The sequence below is a fragment of the Dermochelys coriacea genome, chromosome 9 (assembly GCF_009764565.3).
Source record: "Dermochelys coriacea isolate rDerCor1 chromosome 9, rDerCor1.pri.v4, whole genome shotgun sequence".
NCBI lineage: Eukaryota > Metazoa > Chordata > Testudines > Dermochelyidae > Dermochelys > Dermochelys coriacea.
In genome coordinates this window covers 89,653,948-89,673,092 of record NC_050076.1, presented here as the reverse complement: position 1 = coordinate 89,673,092, position 19,145 = coordinate 89,653,948, and the positions used below count along the sequence as shown (strand labels likewise).

The 19,145-nt window shown below is 37.8% G+C and overlaps 1 protein-coding gene across 2 annotated transcripts in view; it reads left to right on the top strand.

Moving 5' to 3' along the window:
- LOC119861110 (X-linked inhibitor of apoptosis) overlaps positions 1-19,145 on the top strand; it is a 42,248-nt gene that overhangs the window by 7,239 nt on the left and 15,864 nt on the right. For both annotated transcript variants that reach the window (XM_038415648.2, XM_043492850.1), the window contains exon 2: positions 16,914-17,818. In XM_038415648.2, coding sequence (XP_038271576.1) covers positions 16,945-17,818 — 874 coding nt within the window. In that variant the 5' untranslated portion in view covers positions 16,914-16,944. The remainder of the gene's footprint in view (positions 1-16,913; positions 17,819-19,145) is intronic.

Below are 19,145 nucleotides of genomic sequence, written 5' to 3'. Positions count from 1 at the left end.
TGAAACAACCCTCCTGATACCAGGTTACTTTGGCACACATGCTGCACACCAAAGACCAGTTTGGATGAAAATAATTAAAGTTTATTTAATAGAAAAACCACAGATTCAATGATGAAATAGTAAGTAGAAGCGAACATACAAATTACATAGAAAATAAACATAAAAGGCAACCTCAGGTTTTAAACTTTCGTATTAGATAAAATCCCTTTCCTAATAAAGTTACCTATTACTTTAAGACAGTTTCACAGCATACCCGTTTATTGTAGGAGCGATCCAGCATTCACAAACAGCCCTCTGTGTACAGACCATCCCTCAGGTTCTGGATGAAAATTTGCAGTCCCAAGCCTGTTTTTAAAGTATTCCTTCCCTCCACCCTCCCTCCCAGGCATGGGCTATGGTAGAAAATTAAGTCAGATTAACTACATTGCTCAGGGGTGTGAAAAATCCAGGGTTTTGAGTGGTGTAGTTAAACTGGCTTAACTCTGGGTGTAGACAGCACTAGGTTGATGAAAGGATTCTTCCATAGATCTAGTTACTGCCTCTCAGGGAGGTGGATTACCTACGCTGATCAGAGAACCCCTCCCGTCAATATCTACATAGTGTGTACTAAATCCCTGGTGACTCATGGTTATTCAGAGTAGGGAAATTCCCTCTTGGCTTGGTAGCCAGGATGTCTTTCTTCCTGTTAATGCCTTTTTTTCCTGGGCTGGACAATGGATGGTTACCTGAAGCTTGTTTTATGTAAATACCTGACTTGGGAGGTGTCCCTCACTGCTTGACTGCTCATCATTCAACTATGAGGGGTAGTTGTACATATTATGACTAAAAACAACAAGGAGTCCAGTGGCACCTTAAAGACTAACAGATTTATTTGGGCATAAGCTAGAAGAAGTGGGGTTTTTACCCACGAAAGCTTATGCCCAAATAAATCTCTTAGTCTTTAAGGTGCCACAGGACTCCTCGTTGTTTGTGTGGATACAGACTAACACAGCTACCCCTCTGATACTTGAAATTATGACCAGTTTTCTATATATATAAATAAATACATAGATTCATAACCACAGACTGTAAACATATCTCATAATGACCATCTAGTTGAGAGCATTACAAGCTTTCCTGAGTCCTTATGCTTTTTATACATTTATAGTACAATATGGAATCAATTGATTCAAGTACTCATTTTTTGTTTAAACCCTCTGTTCTGCCCTTGGTGTCTGGACCCTCATTGTCACAGTGAATGTTCACCACTTTCTGAAAACTAGATCTCTTTAATAAGCCTTAAATTGGGCACCTAAAATTACAAGTCAGTTTTTAAAATCTTTGCTTTAATAATCAAAATTAATGTGGAAACTATTATTAATTAGATTACTTCTCAGTTGGTATTTTGGGGTGGGGAATAGAATGTACTTTGATTCAGATTTCTTGTCCAGTAGATATGATCTGAAAAGGGTTGCTGATAGTAAATTAGTTCTGTAGCTCTGACCTCTGGAAGATAGATTGTAAAATTTCCTTTCCTTCCTCTATTTTTCTGTCAAGAATTTAAAAATTGCAACCTGTTTTAGGGATTAGTGGAGGATGGAAGAAGAGACTCAATTAATTAATCTAATTCTGAATTTGATTATGGATAAGTGATTGGATGATGACTGGTAGAGGCCTGCAAATCTGCAGATACCCACTATATATCTGTGGACAATTTTTGCAGATCGCAGCTTTGATATAGATACAAATTTTGCATCTGCGCAGGGCCCTAATGGTTGGATGATGATCAGGGATTACATCATATGGGATGGGAAGTCACAACAATAGTATGATATAGGATATTTCTATTATCTATTTTTTTATCATTGCATAACTGTCCAATGGGATTTATTGTTGATTGCTGGTCAGCACCCAGCAGTGCACCCTCAGTGGTGACAAAGGTCATTAGCATTTTAGCTCTTTTTATTAATTGGGAATTTTTCAAATCTAAATTTGGGAGCAAATCCCTCTTTTAGAAGTGAAAATTGTAACACAGGGCATGTACCACTTACATTAAACTGTTATAAGAGAACCTAGGAGGCTCCAGAGAAATCATAGAATATCAGGGTTGGAAGGGACCTCAGGAGGTCATCTAGTCCAACCCCCTGCTCAAAGCAGGACCAATCCCGAATTTTTGCCCCAGATCTCTAAATGGCCCCCCCAAGGATTGAACTCCCAACCCTGGGTTTAGCAAGCCAATGCTCAAACCACTGAGCTATCCCTATCAAGTTTTGGACTTGAAAACTATCCAAAATTTTCTTAACTGGAGCAACAAGATGCATTTAAAAAAATGTGTTTAATGGGATCTAGATACTGAAGTCATAATTCTGTCTAGTGTTGATGACTGATGGATATAAGCTGCATATTTCTTGCCAGTTAATCAACTTTCTTCTTCATGTCATGTTCTGGACAATTTTCTACTTAACCAGGAAAGCAAACTTCAGTTTGAGTACTTAACAGTTGCAGTTTTAATAAATTACTTTATGTACAATATCCTAATTAGGATCAATCAGGAATTTGTAGACGCGGATGGGTATGCTGTAATCTTTTAAAGTTTGCAGTGATATTGCGCTTTCTCTTAAATTATAATGAGTTCTATTTAAATATATTCATGACATAGCAATCTCTGTTTGTGATCTCTAGATACAAAGATCATTTTAAGGGTTAAATAAAATTGACCTTTGTTATCAAAGCTACTTTTTGTCTGAATTTTACTTCTTCTTTTAATAAAGCTGCCACACTTTGGTCAGTATTTAAATCCTTCTCATCTTTTTGCTTTGTGCTTATTCATTATTAACCCTGTGCAGGATCGAGCCCTTTATGAAGCCAGTCTGTCTTGGGTTGCTCTAATTAAAAGCTGATTCACGGTCCATGGGAATAACTTGAAAGCAAATCAGTCTCATTCTCACCTAACTTGTTAACATAGCTCATCTGTTTCTGTTTGGCATAACTGATTTCAGCTCAGTATCCCATTCATTCATCTGTGATTTCTGAAGTTGAAACGTTCTGTGCATTTTATGCAAAGCAGAAAGTTCCTGTGTCCCTTGTGTCTCAAATTCATAAAGCCTGTTCATCCATAGTACTACTGTTTAAATCGATTAGATTTAACACAGGCACGTTCTGGTGCACTGTTATTTCTTCTATCTATTTTGCAGTGTCTGGCAACCTGATTTAGTGTGCTGCCACTGAAAAATATAATTTGTATTCATAACCTGCTATGAAACAAACTAAATTTCTGCTCATTACATTTTTAGTATATAATGGTATCAGCTGCGGGGGAGGGAGTTGTTGCTGGTGTGGAGGCGGCGTGGCTGTCTGCTGAGTTTGACCAACCAGACACCAGGGACATTACAAGAGCCCAGTGTGGAGCTGTGTGGTCATGGGGGAGGCTTTGAAAGTGTACTTTAACAGTCTCAGCCACATTAATGTGCTGTGCTTGACTGTGCTCTGGACCTGAAGGTTTGTGGGTTTTTAGGAACGGTGTAGTACTTGGTCTACATTCATACATTGTTGTATAGTGAACCTATGAATTATTGTATTTTGCTGTACATTTATAACTACTACATTATTTTTAACTGAAACTATGAATTATGCAGTGTACATTTGCTTGTTGTACATTTCTACATTATTGGGTGTTTTTCTAACCTCTGAGTTTTGTGGTGCTGGACACTTTACAAGTACTGGATGCTTTGAGTACTGCTATGCATACTTCAGTATGTGTGGTAAACTAATAAAGATTATTTAAAAAAAAAGAATTTTATTGACTGACAAAAGCAGTCGGGGGGGGGGGGGAACCCAATGTGTAAATAAAAAAAGGCCAATACAAACTTCAAAACATAAATTAACTGAATGGAACTTTAAATTTAGAAAGGCAGCAAATGATTCTCTCTCTTTCAATGCAGAAATGCAGTCCATTTTGGCTACAAGTACATTAACTGTGACTTTCATAGGTTGATGTATGTGAAGCTGTGGTTGACTTTACTGTCCACCGTCTGCTGTGGTGGGGGTAGGAATGTAACCCATGATGCCATGTGGATTGTTGAGAGTTGTAGTGAGCTACCACCATGGAGTTCGCCACGGACTGCAAGGGTGGCAACTTGGACCTGTGATTGTTGGACCTGTAGGTCAACTAGAATCTGCAGCATTTGTGTTTGCTGCCTGAGAAGTTCCATTATGTCCTGATGCATCTCCCACTCCCTCTTCTCATGGGATTCTTGGATCTTTATACACTTTCTCCTCTCCTTTCTATCCCTCCTCATGCTGTCTACCATGTTGGCCCACTAGGCCCTGAGTTCACAACAAACGCAACATGGGCTAGCAGGATCTCATTGAATGTATTATCCCTAGTCCTCTTCTTTCTCCTCTGCATCGGAGTCAGGTGTTCTACAGGTGTGGAGGGGGCACCCCTCAAGGCTACAATAGCAACAGCTGCAGATAAAACAGACAGATGTATCCATTGTATTTACAATCACAATAGAAAGTGAAAGTTTCAAAACTCCTTTCCCTCTTTCCTATGAAACTTTTTAATTATGTGCTTATGGACACTTCAGTTGTGGAACACCTCTGCATAGCATCACTCTCTAGCCCTAGCCATGGTGAGTATTGCCTGTGAGTGACAATGAGTGTGCGGGGAGGCTGACACTAACATTTTCAATTGCTTTAAACAGTTGTCCATATTTTCATTTGTTCATATTTCCTCTCTTTCATTGATATGGTTGTAGATTCTTGCCATGCTTCACTCTCCTCCATCTCTGACCTTTAGCAAAGGGCCCATAGCAAAGTCTGCCCTGCCAACCCCTAGCCTGGACTAACCTGGCTCCTATGTGCTATGGTAATATATACAAATAATAATAATTAGTATTAAGGTTGTTGTGTTGTGATGAAACACCTTAAACATAAGATGCTTATTATGTGGGTAGTGCAAGACCTATGACTATTAATTTTCTTGTTTTCTTGCATGCTTATATCTGGTAAATGATGGGATAGATGACTATGTGATTGTCACTTAGCAACCATAACTATGTTTGGGAACAAAATTTTTTGTTTGTAAGATTCTAAGTAACTGAGTGAAATAAGCAGTAATATTGAAGTTATTCCCTACTAATTGTGCTAGGAACCATTTTGTAATCTGTTGTACAGTAAAGTTGCTTAATGGTTCCACTTATTTTTGTTTCTAGACCCTTCATTAAGAGGGCAGAAGGAAACTCTGAAAACTGAATCCATAAAAAGAGAGATGCTTTCTTTCAGGAGAGAAATGAAATACTCTAAATGAAAATTGCATTCTGGGAATCTTTATGATGGTCCTCTTAGACTGAAGGCACCTGACTTTAGAGCTGAAGGTGAAAGAATACAAATCCTTGTGATTAGAACCAAGCATAGAAGCTAGCAGGATCCTAATTTCTTCTAAGCAGAGTCCTTCAGTGACCTTGAGCAAGTCAATTGATTTCCTTGTACCCCAATATATCTAGCCAGAAAATTAAGCAGGACCTGACTGAAAATCAGATGAATAACGTTGAGTAGAGTTCAGTTTTTCTTATAAATTACAGATAAGTCACAATACTGACTCAGCACCTACTCTATACAAATACATCAAAGGACTTTGTTTAACCTATGTTGCCCTCTTTATAAAATAACACAAAGGAAACAAACACTCCAGATAAAATACAGCTTTTTCAAATGGCTACTGACCTGGGGCGGGTGGGATTTTTAAAAAACTAGGTTTAAAAAAAAATTCCATGCTTTGCCATTTTTTAAGCTTTTCAAGTACCATTTCAGTTAGTAAACAGTGTCCTGCTTGATCTAGCTGCAGTTTTGCAGGTGCAGAGTGAACTTCAGCAAAGTGACATGAGTGACGCATGCACAATTTGTGTGTCACTTGATGCAGTATGTTCTGTTTGTTGACTCACTACGTGCACTCACATTTCAAGATCAAGTGCATATTAAGCATCAACATTGCTCTTGTAGTTAATCTGTTGAGCACTACATTTAATACTCCCCTGTGTCAGAAGCATGAGGATATACAATTATCCATCTGACACAACTGATACGTTTTTTCACCCTGGTGCTTGTCATATGGAAGAGGAAAAGAAATAAAAATAATTCCTTCCTTATGCCCATCTATCCTGGATATATGATTATTTCTATCCTTAATCCCAATAAAAGTTACTTGGAACAAAGAGTGGGTTCCAGTTTTTGAATTCAGGTGTCTCAAAGAAAACATGGTATCATTCCTGTTACATTAAATCATATCTGTTGCTACTTTTAAAGCAAAGAGCAATCTTGTTTCATATGAATAACCAGAGTTTATAGTCCTTCAGTTTAAATAATTTTATTTTCTTCTTCTTTATACTTTAATATTTGCTGACATCATGATCCTCTATTGAGTTCTTGTCTTCTGTCACCTGATGTGAATGAAATGTTGTAGTCAAGCTGGCTCTGCAAATTGCTAGATTAGTGTAAAAGGGGGAGATATCTTCTGATTAATACTTTAAGATAGTTAAAAACAGGATTAATCATGACTCTGCTCCTGGAAATGCTTCATTCTAAAATAGACTTTGTTCAGTGCATGCAAGAGAAGATATTTTATGCTCAGAAATTGTGAAAAAACCCTTTAGATAGCATATAGATACAGGCTAATAAAAATTAAACATCTTGATTACTGTGAATTTTAATAAATATGTGACGATGAAATAATCTGGCAAAATTTAAAATAAGTCTAGTTATCTTGTACGTATAAACTCATTGAACTCAGGTTGGTTGCTGTTTATGCTGCAAAGTGTTATGACATAGCTGTTAGATGGGTATCTTTTGTCTGTTTTCTTTTTTTAATCTGTGTCTCAACAAAAACTTACTAATATATTTTAAATTAACTATTTTCACTAATTGTGCTTCTTTTAATACTGTTATGCTATTGTAGCATAATATATTTATCTTGTTTAGTTTGAATAATACAGAATTACTTATTACATGTTAGAATGGATAGCTTTTATAGACATTTTTTAACAATACCATTTTAATTTTCCATGTAAAAAGATTACTTTACAAATTACTTTAAAAATTTAAACAGTCTTATGGAATGCACTGGACTTTATATTTCATGAGTACCAGGCTCAAAGCAAGTGCTTTGTGTATCTGGGAAATTACTATAATGACCGTGGCTTGTTTTGAAATTGATGGAATTTGAGGTGTTATGACTGTCTTCTCCATTGGATAAAAATACAAAGAAAGATAAAAGGACAGTTTTTTAAGTAGGGTGTCATATTGAGTCTTATTGGGATGGAATATATCACAGTGTATCTGTGAGGTATTTTAATGCCTCCATTGCTGTAGGATATAGGCGGCAGTGATTTTGCGGGCGGGAGGGCAGTTGGAAGGTTGCAAATGGAAGATAGTCTCTCTATGTGAGGGAAACCATCTCTTCTTTTCCTTTGAAACATTACTTTAGAAGGTGTGAAGCAACAGGCAGCCAGTGTAATTAACAATTACTATGTGATAAAGCATTCTGCATATGTTGGTTGAAGTCTTGACCATTTTATCAGTAATAATGATTGTATTAAAAACATTGAATAATATAGGAATATTATTTTGGCAATATGAGATATTAAAATCAAGATGGCACATTTCCAAAGCAAAGCTTGATGCTGCTCTAGATAATATTGGTGATTGAATAGGTAGCACTCTTCTCTATGCATTAATTCTGAATCAGTGTCCCATCATCGTGGTGGTGACACAGGTCTGTTTTGAGATGCTTTTGAATGAGATATAAAACTAAGATCCTGATAACGTATCATTAAAGTTCCCGTTATGCTTTCAGTGAGGGTGTAAGCCTTGATGCTCTGGCTAAAATTCTAAATCAATGAAAGAATTGCAATTTGTCCACCTCAGTTGTTCCTAAAATGTATTTACATATGATTTTTCCCCTGTTACTCTTTTAAGTATTGTTGTGAACCATTTAAACAGCTACTTCTTGCTCCCTCGCCAATGTGAGTAAAGTGATTCATCTGTGTATTCTGTGCTGGAATTAAATTGTGTTAGAGAGCGTTTCCCCTGCATGCACATTCAAATGGAGAGAAATACAAATTTTAGATTTAAATGCCTCTGTTTATTTTGACTACCAGTCTAATTGGCTGATAGACAAGAGTATGAAATACATTCTCCATCCTAAAATGTAGCAGTCCAGCTATGTTTTGATCATCATCTCTGTCTGTGTCCTTCTCCCCCATTTTTTCCTTCTTCCTCAGCATCATGTCTGTTATTACATGTCTCTTCCACAGAAGCAGTAACAGCCACATCACTAGAGTAAAATTGGCATAAGCCTGGCTGGGCTTAATAACATCAATCCAATGTTATTGCTCTTAATAGGGAAGCATTGTGTGCCAGTTGTAGCATCACCCATGTGATACTTTAGCTTGTCCAATCTACATTTTTAAAATGTGAGGAGTGACTGGGAGGGGAAGAAGTGCAAGTCAGTTTTTGGATACTTGCAAGCCACTGCTAAAGTTAAACCTGTGTGGTGTATAGTTTGGAAAGCATTTGAGGTCCTTGGAATGTAAAGTGCTATAGAAAGGTTATCAGTGAATTTTAACATATGCCAGTTATTTAAACCCTGCTTTGTCAGTATTCTGCGTTTGTAAAAGGAAAAAATATGTTGTCAACTCTCATCCATATGTTGCTTTTGTGAAGAATAGATTTTCAGCAGAAGAATCCAGAAAGGAACTAAGAGAGCTAGGTTTTGATTCTGTAATGAGTGTACAAGCACAGGGGTCTACCTGCATAGAGCTCATTGGAGGGCCTAGACCTTTTTCAGGAACCCATGTTTCTTTGCCAAATTAGTGTCTTACTAATATATTTAGATTATTAGGACAAATTCAGATGTGGTGTAAGCAAGTACTTTGACATCAGTGAAGTTGCATTCAATTACACCAGCTTTGTAGTTATCTCTTTGTGTCTGGTACTGATCAGCACATCATGAAGAGGACAATGCTGAGCTTGAAAAGATGCAGCTGACTGCAGTCATAGTGATAAAAGGTTTCCATGGTCAGATTTATTAATCAAGATTAGCTGGACTAGGCTTTTGTACTTCAGAACATCTATAGCTGGAGTTTTAAAAATGTTGCACTTTGGGAATTGTTTCCCTCAATCACTTTGCCTTCTATTTAAAATTGTATTTAGGACATTTTGGGAGGAGAGAAATTTTGGGAGGAAAGATATGTGTACCTACAGTGGTCACATAACAATGTTAGTATAATGGTACAAAAACAATGCTTACTTAAAAATAAAATGTTTACTTTTATATTAAAACTATTTTTAGAAGTGGCACACCTTGGAATCAATTAACTTGCAATAAAGCATCACTTTACAAAAGTAGAATAGTTTTTAAGATGACACTACTAGGTAGTTTAGAGTTAACAGTCCTATTCTATTTAAAAAATCTATTAGCCCTAATGCTTTTAAAGGATTTTTTTTAAATAGTTTTTTCCCCATTTTGTTTGGATTTAAACATTCCCTTGTATTAGAAGCCCCCGCATTGCAGTGTTGTGCTAGTGTAAGAATCAGAACATGAAATTGACTGGAAACTGAATGTAAATGAAAGTGAAACAAGCTGAGCTCAATACAGACATTGAGTTACTGCTCAGTGTGTAATGTTTTCTTCCCTCTCTCTCCTCGCATCAGGAGGAGATTCTGTGCAAAATATTCTATAACTGTTTCTGCATTGTGGAGCCCTTTGCTGAAGGGCTCCATAGGCAGCTGCTGACAAGGGAGCGCCTGGCCATATGCCCATCACTGCGGTAGATGAACACCTAAGAGATGAAGTGTGAGGCAAGGATCCACAAACCAGTGTAAAGGTCGGACTAATGAGAACTATGAGATTTGGGACCAAAGCCCTACTACTTCCACTGGGAGAGGGCAAAACCCACTTTCCTGACCCCCTCCTTCCCCTCCCCCCCCCAAAAAAAAACCCACCTCTGCAAGGGAACTGTCGGAGCAGTCTTTTCCCCGCCCTAGTAATCTCCCAAAGTGTTTCCATGGGATGGTGATTCCCTCTCCAGTGTACTTAATAAATATAGTAGATTTGAACCATGTAACTTCTAGTGCTGGCTCCTTCCCTCCAGTGGATCTTTAGAGTGTAAACAGGATCTTTTCGTTTAATTTCCTGATCTGCTTGTTCATAGCAGAGTTGGAGCTGTCATTTTAGAACCACATATATAAAACTAACCCTTCCTGGGGGAGGAGGAGGATATTTTTCTTCCAAAGAGGAGAGATGGCTGTATAGGAAGTGATATTACTTAAACCTATATCATTCAATTTGTTGGTTTGTACTATAAAATACTAAATCGGTTTAATAGTAATAAGGATAAAAAAGACACGCTTTGTGACCATGCTGCTCAACTGGCGAATCGTGAAAGGCTGCCTGATGGATTGCACCCCACCAATTAAGAGCTACAATATTGTTGTACTTCTAAGATCCAGTGGGAGACTGGGCAGGAGATCCTGCTGCTACTGGGCTGCTACTTCTCCTATTCTCCTTTTAGTTCTAGAGCAGCTAGGATGACCGGATGTGCTGATTTTTACAGGGACAGTCCCAATTTTTGTGTTTTTTTCTTATATAGGCTCCTATTGCCCCTTGGCCCTGTCCCGATTTTTCACACTTGCTGTCTGCTCACCCTAAGAGCAGCTCCTTTCTGTACATCTGCAACTCCTACCCAGGGTTCGGCTCTGGAGCAGAGGAAGCAGTAAGGCCTTAGAACTGGCTTTGCAGCACCTTGGAATGGCAATTTTCCTGCCCTCGTTCTGAGTCAATGCCAGAGATATGGGAAACAGTAAATTAAGAAGGAGCCCTGCTCAACCCAACAGCAGCCCCTGGCCCCACACCTTTCCTGATCTGCTTCCCACAAAATGGCTGAAAAAAATCATCCTGTGCTCTAAACCCCATGGTGATCATGAGATGACCTTTCAGCCATTTTGTGTGAGGCAGTCCAGAAAAAGGGTTTTAGAACCATTACTTTGATACCAAAGGAGCTATATGTGAAAACTTTACAATTTGTCAGAAAGACACCAGTATCCTCTGAGTGTATACCTACCTTTAATTTACTGTTTCCCATTTCACCTTCCATTTAAATAAAACAAGATGCTTTTATTTATACATAATGTTGAAATCTTGAACGTGTAGTCTCTAGATATGTTTGTTTGCCAGCATTGTGTGTTTTAAGGTCCACATTTTTCAGTATTTCTGAGGTTTCCACCTTAAACTATATACTCCCTTGGAAAGCCTTTTCAGGAATAATCTTTTTCTTGCCTGCATATATCTACAGCTACTATAGTAAAAATAAATAATGCATTCTATGAATGTGTTCTAGTAGTAATAATACCACCTCCATAAGCTTATATAGGGGTCTTCACAGAAACAATTCTGAAGCACTTTAAAAAAAATAAAATAAAATAAAAAAACCTTGAATTTTAAAGTACTATCAACACAAACCTTTTCACATTTGATTATTTAAAAAAAGCGGGGGTTGGCTCTCTAGACCATAGGTAATGGATTCCACAGATGCTCTGTATAATTACTGAAGGCCCTTGCCTTTCAAACATCTAAACAATTATCTAGGTCAGATCTGTAAATCAGCTGATGTAGCTCTTTAAAGACAAATAGAAAGACAGCTACTCTGTAAGGTATAAAATATCCATATTATTAATCTTAGAGGTCATTACATTATGTATATAATTGCCAGTGATTAAATCTAGGGTTTAGAACCATACTGATACACTCAAATTGTCTTGTTCCTGTGACTTACACCTTGTAAACACAGAACTGGTCTCCCACTCCTTTTATTTTCTTAATGTGCTTATTGGGCAGCTACCTGTGTCTTTTTGACAATGCAAACGGTAGTCTCTGGGTGCAAAAATATTATTTTTTCACCTCTGAACTTTCTGAAAGATTCTTCCTCATCCTTTGGTTGTTAAGTACAGTAGTCTATAACCAAGTTAAATGATAAAATCTGTTTTGTCCTTTAAAAATGTAATGAATATTAATACAGAAGGGGGGAAACAACAAAACCGACCGCTAAAGGCACACTTTTGTTAGATGTCTTTTGAGTTAGTTTTTAAAAGTTTTTCTCATCTTTGTCTCCGCAGTGAAAGCTGCTTTTTCACTGCATGCAGCAGATATAAAAGTTTGTGGTTTTTATGTAGCATTGAACCAAAATCTTTTATGCCAGTAATTGCTGTCAGTATGGAGAAATTTTTTTTTTAAAGTTTGAGCACAGTAAGTATTGACTATATATAATATCAGTTGCCATCCTTTTGTTTTGCATTATGTATCTTATTGGTATGAAACACATAACAGGGCAATGCCAGCTGGTAAATTGGTATCCTAGGAAGAAGAGTTCTATACTTTTTTTCTTGTCCAATTCAGACTAAAGCTAATTCACTTTGAGAGTTTTAAATACTTCATTGACCTTTATAAAAACACACTAATAATTTAGTATTTATTCATTCACTTAAAGCATTTCTCTTTGCAATAGGGAACAGATCCTTCAAAAGCTGAGACTGTGCGAATAGTGACTTCTCTGGTGAGAGTTCTCAGAATTAGGCCCTGACTTTTTACCCAATCTTGGGTCTTGCTGAGAACCCTCATCAGTAGGAGTTGAGAACTATCTACTCCTTGCAAAAACCAAACCAAACCAAAAAAGATCCTCTAACTACAGCGTCTGATGATTTGGTCACTCTTGTAATGATAGGATGTGGCCAAATGAATAGGAGTAGGCCTCCTGTATTTGTGGTTGACTTGTCAAACTACAGGAATATTTGTGGACTTTTATAAGTTTGGCTTTATTTTTTCATTCTCAAAATGTGCCATTTTTATTGTAGTAATCTGGTAAAAAAATTTCTTACATATTTTAATGGCTAGTGCTAATAAACAGTGATATATAAGGTGCTAGGTGAAGTAAGAAACCAAGAATTAAAATTCATTGTCTGTCATTGTTGGTGCTTATGGCCATGATTAACTTTACTACTGTAAGAAACCCCATTGATTTTTAATGGGGCTACTGAATATAATGAATTCAGCACACTCCTAAGTACTTGCATGTCTGGTCTTTCCATTACAGAATTCCAGGGATTAAAGAATAATTTGTGTATAATTTAACACAAGTGGTGAGAACCCGCAGCTGATGAAGACTGGGGCTGGTTTGTGGGTTTAGAGGACTTTTCTCCCTATCCTCCATACTTCTCTCAACTCCAGTGACATTGCTGGTTGAAAAGATTCTGGATCTAGAAGTGTTACTCTTGAATCTTGAGCTGTTACTTCATGCTTCCTTGAGCTAAATGTCAGTGTGGGAGGGAAAGAAACTGAAGAGGGCTACAGTGTTCCTTAGGGGCTCAGAATCTAAGATTGAAGTACGCATCTGTCATAAAAATAAAGGGAAGGGTAACCACCTGTCGGTATACAGTGCTATAAAATCCCTTCTGGCCAGAGGCAAAACCCTTTCACCTGTAAAGGGTTAAGAAGTTAAGATAACCTCGCTGATGTCTGACCAAAATGACCAATGAAGAGACAAGACACTTTCAAAGCTGGAGGGGGGGGAAACAAAGGGTCTGTCTGTCTGTGTGATGTTTTTGCCAGGAACAGATCAGGAATGCAGTCTCAGAAACTCTGTTAAGTTAGTAAGTAATCTAGCTAGAAATGCTTTTAGATTTCCTTTTGTTAAATGGCTGGTAAAATAAGCTATGCTGAATGGAATGTATATTCCTGTTTTTGTTTCTTTTTGTACCTTAAGGTTTTGTCTAGAGGGATTCTCTGTGTTTTGAATCTGATTACCATCCTGATTTTACAGAGGTGATTTCTTTTATCTTTTCTTTAATTAAAATTCTTCTTTTAAGAACGTGATTGATTTTTCATTGTTCTTAAGATCCAAGGGTTTGGGTCTGTGTTCACCTGTACAAATTGGTGAGGATTTTTATCAAGCCTTCCCCAGGAAAGGGGTTGTAGGGCTTGGGGGGATATTTTGGGGGGAAGACGTCTCCAAGTGGGCTCTTTCCCTGTTCTTTGTTTAACACGGTTGGTGGTGGCAGCAGCATAGAGTTCAAGGACAAGGCAAAGTTTGTATCTTGGGGAAGTTTTTAACCTAAGCTGGTAAGAATAAGCTTAGGGGGTCTTTCATGCAGGTCCCCACATCTGTACCCTAGAGTTCAGAGTGGAGAAGGAATCTTGACAGCATCCCAGTAGGCAACCTCTTGAGGAGTCCTGTTCTAGAATAAGTAGGGTTGCTGTTGCCTGCCTCCCTTGAGGATTAAACATTCAGAAGTGTATTAGACAGAAAAAGCTCAATTTATAATACCTCCCTCCCCCTTCTCCAAAATAAAATAAAATTAAAATTAAATTCCCAAAGAGGGGTAGGAAAGGATTGAGTTGTCTTTTTTTCTCCTAAAGTCTTGATTCTTCTTACTCCTTTCTGAGTGTCATGGTCTACCTCACACCATTGAAATAACTTGCCCTACAAACAAGACTATTGAAATGATGGAAAAGAGTGCAGTGGAATGGGGACCTGACTTTTTCCCTGAGAGAGACTCTTTTCTTTGTGATAATCCCTTTCTCCTAAACACCTGGGGTTTTAGTTTTTGTTATTTCTCTCTGCCCGCTCCCATTGGTCTTAAGATATGTCTACACTGGAACTTGAGGTGTAATTTCCAGCTCAAGTCCACATATCACTAGTTCTGATTGAGCTAGAGCACTAAAGATAGATGGGCAGACACAGCAGTAAGACAGGCTAACTAGTATGATTTCATCCAAGATGCTAGGTAGCTACTTGGGCAGCTATCCTCTTACACTGCCATGACTACCTTTCTATTTTTAGTTCACTAGCTGAACCAGAGCTAGAGTGGGTCTGTCTACTCAAGCCAGAAATTACACCTTCCAACTCCTAAGTAGACATAGTCTTGGCCAGATGTATCTACCTACGTCGATCAGGGCTGTGGAAAATTTCATGACTTGTGCATCGTAGTTAGGTCTGCCTAACTCCCTGTGTAGATGCAGCTCGGTTGAGAGAAGAATTCTTCCATCAGCCTAGCTACTGTCTCTCAGAGAAGTGGCTTACCTACATTGATGGAAAAGGCCCTCCTGTCGATATAGGAAGCATCTACACTATGGCACTATAGCAGCACAGCTGTAGTGATCTCGTCTGCAGACTCAGTCTGAGAGCCCACAAGCACTTGAGTCTTCAGGCTAGGCCCCACCCACACTTGCCTCTGCGCTCTTACTTCTTGCTCATTGGGGTTGGTTAATCAGGGCTTCTCTACGCTTACAGTTCTGCAGTGGCATTGGCCACTGTCAGAAGAGAGGATACTGGGCTAGATAGATCATTGGTCTGACCCAGTATGGCTATTCTTATAAGTATGTATATAAGATTATTAAAAGCAGTACCAGGAAAAGTTGGTTGCTAAGTTAAATATTTTATTAGACTGCTCCGTTGTGTCCATAGCTACAATATAATGGAAAGGGCAAATGTAGTTGAGAATTTTTCAGAAAACTTTCCCATACTCAACATATCCCATCTTATAGCATACACTCTCCTGTTTTCCCCCAAACCACCAGTTAAAAAATTATATATCAATGGTCTTGAATATTTGAGTACTGTTATACTGAAACAACATCTATAAATGTGTTTACTCCACTCAGGAGTCTCTAGTGTTCAGGCTGGTTCATTGGTAAACTGCAAGCCTTTTTATTTTAAGGCTTGACTAGGTATCAGCACAGCACCAATGTAGCAACATTCAGGCTATTGGCTGAACATATGAAACATTTGGGATATCTAGGAAACAGAACATAAGTTTATGTATAAACATTTTTCAAATGTATTTTGTTTTATATGGGTGTATTTTGAACTTTAGACACTGTACAGAGTAAAGTAAATATTAATATTCAGGTGCTTGTCACAACAGTTGAAATCAGTTGATGAACTCTTGCTTTTAAAGTCCATTGATTTAATCGTCTTGGAGGGGAGGAGGCAGGACATCTTCAGTTTGAGTCCGTTTATTCTGACTCTTGGGACTAGAATTGCCTTTTCTCATTGTTATGACAGAACTTGGATCTTGTTTGTCCTTCTGTGAATAATGTAAAGTCTGTTTGCTCAGACCTTTACCTGAAGGAAAATTGGGGTTTGTCTTCACAGTTAAATTTAAAATCCCAGGGTATTTTTTTTATTTTGACATTTGCCAATTCTTTTCATTTATGTATGGTATGCACTTAAGAGCTGGTGTGATGGGCACTTTTTTAATTAAAAAAGAAAGGTAAAGCTGCTTATACAAGAGTAACATAATAGGCTGATTTTGAATATGGATCTTTCCAAACTGGAGCAGTAAAATACATTCTGAGTGTGGCATGGGTTAATCGATGTATGGAAGCAGTAACCATTGTATGGTAAGTACAGTCATGATTGAAGCCTTTTCTTAGTTTTTCGTTCATATCTTTTGTGAGGCCCCTTACATCCCTGTTATATTTTTTTTTATCAGACCTAATCTCGTAATGTTTGCCTTATTAATAAAAAGAATGTTCTTCTTAGTCCGTACACTTTTTTTATTCACATGTGCTTTCCAGTTAACTTTTTACTGTTTATTCAGATGACAATTAAGAGATATCCGTAACATGTGTTACTAGAAAACTTCATATACGATAATACTCCTTGTCTGTCTTCATATAATTTCTTTTGCAATGTTCCTGTGCTTGAAAATGTTATTAACAAAGAAAGAAAAAAAGTCTTTCTTCCTTACCGTTTAATAGGATGAATATTTTGATCCCACTAATTCCCACAGTTTGCATAGGGGTTGCATAAGGAATATGTTTGATCTGTTGTTTTTTTGCTTTGTCTATGATTATTAATTAAAAAACATATTTTATTTAGGAAATTTGAGAGCCCCACTCTTGAAGAAGAGATGACGTGTAACAATCCCAATAACTCTGAAGCTTGTGCCACACCAGATTGTGACCATGGGCAAGAGATGGCTGAAGAGTACTCCAGACTGAGGACTTTTGCCAACTTCCCAAATTTTTGTCCTATTTCAGCATCAACACTAGCACGAGCTGGCTTCTTTTATACAGGAGAGGGAGACAAAGTGAAGTGCTTCAGCTGTCATGCAACTATTGAAGGGTGGGAACATGGAGACTCAGCAGTTGGAAGACACAGAAAAATTTCCCCAAAATGCAAATTTATTGCTCAATTTAATTTTTTAAAAAAAGATATGCATCCTGTTCTCCAAAACTGTCAATGCAGAGTTGAAAACTGTTCTGGAAATTCAACCCTCCAGTGCTCTTTTGACAGATCATCTGATCTCAGTGCAGATTATCTTTTGAGAACTGGGCAGGTTGTGGACATGTCAGATTGCATGTACCCCAGGAACCCTGCTATGTGCAGTGAAGAAGCTAGGTTAAAGTCTTTTCACAACTGGCCAGCCTATGCTCCATTAACACCAAAGGAGTTAGCCAATGCTGGGCTGTATTACTCGGGTGTTGATGATCAAGTGGAGTGCTTTTGTTGTGGTGGAAAACTGAAAAACTGGGAACCTTTTGATCAAGCTTGGTCAGAACATAAGAAGCATTTTCCTAGGTGCTTTTTTGTCCTTAGCCATGTTGTTGGAAGTGTCCTAAGTGAATCTAATTTTGCTGAGGTTGGCAGGAGTGGCTTAAACGATGCAGATCACCCAAGAAATCCATCTATGGCAGAATATGAAGCACGGATCAAGACATTTGTGACTTGGAGATACTCAGTTGTTAAAGAGCAACTTGCTGAAGCTGGGTTCTATAGTATAGGTAAGCTAGATGGGGTTTTCACATCTGTTCGTTGCAGCAGAATTTGTACATGACACGATTTTAAACAGAATCTCCATTAATTTAACACTGAATGACTTGCCAAAACAAATCTTTTATTTAAGGCTTTACCTTTGTTCAACACCTTAGTCTTCAAATGCTTTTTAATTCTACGTTCACTTAACTCAAATTAGTTTTTAAGACATAACTAATACGGTATGTTCTCCTGGTTTATTATTGTAAGATGGCATGCAAAATATCAAGCATTCTTTTTGAATGATCACATAATCTGAAGTGTCGCATCGTTCTCCTTTCTAGCAGCAGAATGTTAAATAAAGGGAATATCTTAAGTAGTGACCTTTGTCTTTTAAGCCCATTTTAGGATGTATGCCAGTTCAGATTTTGGCTCTTAACCTTTTAATGATGCCAATCATTGTCTATCTTATCATATTAGAAAGAATGGAACACTGCCCCGCAGCTATCCTGACCTGCCCTAAAAAGAGGAATTGTGGTCTTGTGGTTCACACACAGTGCTAGGAGCCAGGAAATCTGGGTTCTATTCCTAGCTCTGCCCTTATTTTTTATTTGTGTGAGAGTTAAATTGTGGTAGGCTCTAGTCAACACTCAGGGTCTGTTGTGCTAGCTGCTGTACAAACTCATGGAATATGTGGTCCATGCCGCAAAAAGCTTCCAGTCTTAAAAACTTAGTGTGACTTGGTCAAGCTGCTTAACCTCTCTGCATCATTTTCCCCATCTGTATAATCGGACTAATTACATATTAGGCTTAATTAATCAATATTGGAAAATCACTTTGAAATCCTTGGAAGGAAGGGAAATGCAAAGTAGTACTATTCAGGAAGGAAAGGGATTACCAAGGATAATTTCTAGCTTTCTCATGGTATTTGATTCTCATTTTTTGTGCTCTTACAGCACTGACTTTCTAATTTGTTTTCTCTTGGTTTCTTCCTATCCCCTCTGGCCTCCAAATAAAACTTTTGGTGTTTTGTTGTACATTCTTGCACAAAATGAATACATTCATACCTAGTGGTGACATCTTATTTATATAATCTGTCGGATCCCCCCCAAAATCTAGCTGCTCAACAGCCAAATGGGATCTGTATTGGGAAGACATGCAAAATAGGTAGCTTATCCAACCAGCTGGTTAACTGTTAGAGTAAATTCCAAGAGCTGCATCCTTTCTATTGGCTGAGAAGGACTTAATTTCAGTGGGAGAAATCTATCCATATCTCCTCTCATTGCAAGACACTTAATATGTAAGCAGCTTCTGATGTAGTCTTTGATTGTAATGTGCACTGTGCTGCTAAAGCTC